Genomic DNA, 5,313 nt, shown 5'->3' on the forward strand with positions numbered 1-5,313 from the left:
CTAATAAATAAATAAAGAAATGATGGAGTCCAATCACACTTCCACACCTTAAATGGTTCTACGATTATAGCTCAGGAGACATACTAAAAAAAATTACAACCAAACATCTTGGCCCAAGCATGTGTACTTTGGAGCACTGCTTAAGATATGGTGACTTGAGATTCCAAAAACAGAACCAGGCTCTACCTGAGGGCTGGCAGTCCTATGGCACAGTGGGGATTCGAATCTGGTTCTTTCAAGTCCTAGCCCAGCCATCTAACCACTACATCACATTGGCTCTCGGTGCCATACCGTGCCTGAAAACTGTCACTACTTTTTTGATTGTGTTGTAATAAGGAAGAGGCTGGGGAAATGCACACTGTCCACTGGTATATTTCATTTGCAATTTTAATTGGCTTTATCAGAGACAAAGAGGTGATAACAGAGTTAGAAAATGGAATATTATTCTCTTCCTCCTTCCCTTGTTTTAGCCTCCTGGATGTTTGAGTTCTGTAGCATGGAGATCAGCCACTTCATAACAAAGAGATCTTTATTCTTTGAATCCTCTCTCGCACTGAAGATTATCCCCCCATATCCTCCCCCAACTCCCCCCTCCCCCGCCCCTGGTAGCTGAAGCAATGCTGACCTAGCACGAAGCCTTCTAGCTATGGTAGATTGGTATACAAAGGCTTTTTTTCCTTTTTTTTTCTTTTTACAAAAAAACCAAACAAAACAGAAAAGCAGAAATTTCCTTACCCTCCCTTTTTTTTAAACATTATTCACAAAAGTTTACAAAATAGCCTTGAAATTAAGCTCTTGGGTTGAGATCCAATCCACTCTCCCCCCCTTGACGTTGCTAATGGATTCAAAGATGCATTCATTGTTTTGAGGATCATCGTGGCTTCTGTAGCCTGAAAAGGCTGCCTTTCCTTCCAAATCACTTTCTGCAAGGTGTTCCTCAGCAGGCAAATCAGGTAGCCGTGAGAAGAGGCTTGGTGGATTTGGTTCAGGATTCTCGATGGCAGTACATACACACCCACACACACGCACACACACACAAAGAAAGCCCCAAAGGGAAAGGCCTTTTTGTATTTCCAAAGGACCAGCAATTTGCTGGGCAAACAAGTACATTGGTAACAGGCTGCCAGAGGATCCACCGGCTGCCTGTCAGGAGTAGAGGGATGTTCAGATGCCAAGCTTGGTGCTTTCAGCTCATGCGACCTTCTCTGGACATGTTTCCTTTATAAAAATAGATTGTCTTGGCATGAAGGACAATCCATTCGATAACACTGGTGATGCAGGGGTAGTACGGGGCTCACCAGGCCTTTGTCCCCTCCGTCCTCCATGCTTATTGTTTTCATGGCTGACCATATTTTTTTTCATTTATATTTGGTAATTTAAAAAAATCCACCAGATCTTCTTGCCCACCCTCCCTGGAAAAAACCCAAAACAAAACCTTTCAAGAGTCCAGTAGTGTTGCTTGTACCTCCACGGCTAGAAGCTTCTCGCTCTTTCTCCCTCGATCCCAATGTTTGATGAAGGGTGGATAGACTACACGCACTGAAGATGTGCCTGTTTTCCACAACATGCAGGTCCCATGGCTTCCGGCCTGTGGTTTGAGAAAGCTCAAACCATAGTTGCCTAAAAGGCTAATACACAGCAACAACATGCAGAGGGACAACACAATCAGGAGGCTCTGCCTGCTTTCGAGGTATTGGTATTGAGCCTCTTTAGTCCTGGCATTGACGCAAGCTACCTTGCTCTGCAAGTCTATGAAGGCGACATGAAGACAAGCCCAGTATTCCGTGTTGTGGTGCAGTCGTGTGATATTGTACATATGAGTGCCTGTTGGGATACGGGCCACGTTGGTCATATCTAAGCTGGGACTGAAGCTGGACCATGTGAGGTTAGAAGAAACCGTGTTGAGTTGAGGTTTCCAGGCGACCAGGATGTGGTAGGCCTGGACTTCCTTCACCAGCAGTTCCAGAGCATCTTCACTGAAGGGGAAAGAACTGTTGACCATCAGACTTATGCTTTTGGTATCTGCACCAATGAGGTTTTGAGCCATACACGTGTAGAGCCCAGCCTCTTGTGCTGTGACCTTGCGGATTTCCATTGTCCCTTCAGGGTACACTTTATACTTCCCATCATCTGAGTATGGCATCAGCTTAAGACCTGCTGGTGTGACCCAGTATATCTCTGGCTCTGGTTCTGCCAGAGCTCTGCAGTGCAGAGAGATGCTCTCTCCATTTGCCACTTCTAAATGGGAAGGAAAGCTTTTGTCAGAGATGAGGGGCAAGCACCTATCAGTCATTTCCCTAAAAGGGACATCTCGGATGTGCTTTTTCTTTAGGTCTGGAGGCTCTGCACATAATGTGGACTGAGGCTCAATGAAACGTATGCGGTTCTCAGTACTGTTGACCCACCGGATGACACAGTCGCAGCGGATGGGGTTGCTATGGATGCTGATCTCCTGCAGATTGGGGAGGGACTCCAGTGTCTGCTTATGCAAGGCACTTAGGGCATTGTTGTTCAGCATGAGGGTCTCCATTTGGGGGAGGTGGTGGAAAGCACTGGGGTGGATGTAGGACAGTTTAGGGTTGTTGGTCACATCCAGTTTGGTCAGCTCAGGCAGGTTGATCAAGGCAAACTTGTCGATAGAAACCAGCTCCTCCATGTTGTTGAGTCCCAATTCCTTGAGGTGCAGCATATTTGTGAAGTCACTCTGCTTAACCCTCTGAAGAGGGTTTTTGTTCAGATCCAAGAATTTAAGACCAGGGACTTGTTGTAGTGCCTTCTTAGGGACATTGACTAGCTTGTTGTCATAGAAAGACAGACTCTCTAGACTTCTCAGGCCTTCTAGTGCATAGTCTGAAATCTCCCTCAGGTTCATTCCTGCTAGAACCAAACTCCTCAGATTTGATAGGGCCCTGAAGTTCATATCCAAAATGGCATCTACTTTGTTGCCTCCAATCATGAGGATCTCCAGACTGGGCAGTACTTGAAACCAGCGGCTGTCGATTGTCCTCAAGTGGTTGGAGTTGAGGTGGAGCCGAAGGAGGTTTCCAAGGCCTGAAAAGGCTTTGGGAGAGATCCTGCGTATTTGATTGTGGTTAAGATAAAGCTCCTGGAGAGTGGCCAGGCCCAAGAAGCTATTATCAGGCAGTTCAGTCAGCTGGTTTTCTTCCAGGTGAAGGCTCAGCAACTGGGGCATGTTCTGCAGGCCAAAATCCAAAATGTCAGAGAAGCTGTTCTGTGACAGATCCAACTCAGTCAGGTTTTTCACATACTCCAGCTCACTCTGCTCAACCTTGACAATATTGTTGCTTTGCAAGAGAAGGATCTGTGTCCCTTCTGGCAAGCTTTCAGGCACTGTGGAGATGAACAAATCATTACAGTCAATGGTGGCTGCCTCCCTGTATACAGACCTGGGGGTGTACCATGGCCTGATCTGGCAGACACACTGCAGTGGGCATTTGACTTTCCAGGGCACGACAGGAATTGCAGTGGTAGTTGCCACACAGATGAGAAGCAAGTTCAGTTGGAAGTGTCTCATTTTCAATGGGCAAGTCCAACTTCCGTGTAAGGTGAAAGCTTTTACAGGACACATTTGGGCCTCGACACAGACAAAATGGAATGGAGTTAGAGCAGACAACAAACAGCTACTGCTCTACCACTTCTGGATGGTTCCCCCAGATGTTGTTGTTCCTGAGTGAGAATACTGTGCTAGGGGTGGGAGGCTCCCCTGGCTGAAGAGGTCATAATGTGCCAAATGGCATCTGACTGTCTAATCAGAACTTCTCTTTTTCCTCCTCCAGAAGTGATTCGTTTTTTCCTTTGCTTGCATTGTTGAGGCTTCTTCTTAAAGTTGCACCTGAAATAGATAAAACAAGGTATTTTGTGTGAGAAAAGAAATTTACAAGTAGCAACACATTAAAGTAATTTTTTTTTTGCAAAGCATCATGGATAGGGTTACCAACCTCCAGGTACTAGCTGGAGATCTCCTGCTCTTACAACTGATCTCCAGCCAATATAGATCAGTTCCCCTGGGCTCTATGGCATTGAAGTCCCTCCCCTCCCCAAACCCCGCCCTCCTCAGGCTTCACCCCAAAAATCTCCAGGTATTTCCCAACCCAGAGATGGCAACCCTAATCATGGAAGTTCTGTGATGAACTACATATTAGGGTGGTAATCTGAAATTAGACCACCCAGCATTCACCTTAACCTTAAATAGCTTCTGGGTGTGCACAGGCCTGTTTGTATGTATCCTGATTTGGCTTGAGGAGCTGTGGTGGTGAGGCAGGGCAAGGAGCCGAAATGACATCAACAATACTTGTCCTGGCAAGAAACCTGGATGTGATGTCAATGCATCAACTGACACTCTAAAAACTCTATGATATTACCACAGAGTTTCTAGAACTTTAGCTGACATCATGTCTGGGTTTTTGCAGGGACATGATGTCAATATGTAGCATAACGTTATTCCTGCCCCCCACGGTTTCTTATGTCAGTCCAGTGGGGGGCATCAGCAAGAGAATACCAACCCCAATGGAGGTTAATACCAGTTTGATGACAAATGTTTCTATCCAAAAATAGTTCAGAAGAAATAATGACATCCAGCCCCATGGCCCAAATCAAAACCAGGATACTTCCGCCCCTCACCAGGTCATTTTTGACAGAGTACACATCAAGAGATCTGGTCATGGATTCCCAATAGGGTTGTCAAGTTCCTATTTGCCACCGGCGCAAGATTTTTGGGGTGGAGCCTGAAGAGGGTGATATTTGGGGAGGGGAGGTACTTCAGTGCCATAGAGTTCAATTGTCAAAGTGGCCATTTTCTCCAGGTGAACTGAACTCTATCGGCTGGAGATCAGTTGTAACAGCAGGAGGTCTCCTGCTACTACCTGGAGGTTGGCAACCCTAATTCCCAATGTAACAAATAGTTTGGCCTTTAGCATTCAGTTAGCATAAATGGCATAGGCCATAGGCCAAATCTCAGATGATGCTATGAAGAAAACAGGGTAAACCAATGGCCAATTTTTCCTTACACACAGACTGGAGGACAGATTGTGTATTTAGATCACTAGTGTAGCTTGAGTACCAACACAGATCCATAGTACGCCAGTGTATTTTTGGCTGGTTTCCTCAGCTCCTATTCCTCTGGTATCTCTCTTCTACCTGAGATACTCATGACACCATCCTCAGCTTGATTAATAGAAGGAGGCCACTTGAGAAACTGCACCAGGCCCTGCAGTGATTAACCTAATCCTGGAACACTCAATGCAGCAGGTCTACTTTCTCAGACTATACCACAGTGAAACTATGTGAGCAGTA

At 45.9% G+C, this 5,313-nt stretch overlaps 1 protein-coding gene across 1 annotated transcript; it reads right to left on the minus strand.

The window, feature by feature from the left end:
• Nucleotides 1-1,013: 1,013 nt before the first annotated feature.
• Nucleotides 1,014-3,626, minus strand: LRRN2 (leucine rich repeat neuronal 2). Its single transcript, XM_056844125.1, has one exon. It carries the CDS (start codon nt 3,587-3,589, stop codon nt 1,439-1,441), a length of 2,151 nt encoding a protein of 716 aa, XP_056700103.1. The 5' UTR covers nt 3,590-3,626; the 3' UTR covers nt 1,014-1,438.
• Nucleotides 3,627-5,313: the final 1,687 nt, after the last annotated feature.

The sequence above is a fragment of the Euleptes europaea genome, chromosome 2, assembly GCF_029931775.1.
Source record: "Euleptes europaea isolate rEulEur1 chromosome 2, rEulEur1.hap1, whole genome shotgun sequence".
Lineage (NCBI taxonomy): Eukaryota > Metazoa > Chordata > Lepidosauria > Squamata > Sphaerodactylidae > Euleptes > Euleptes europaea.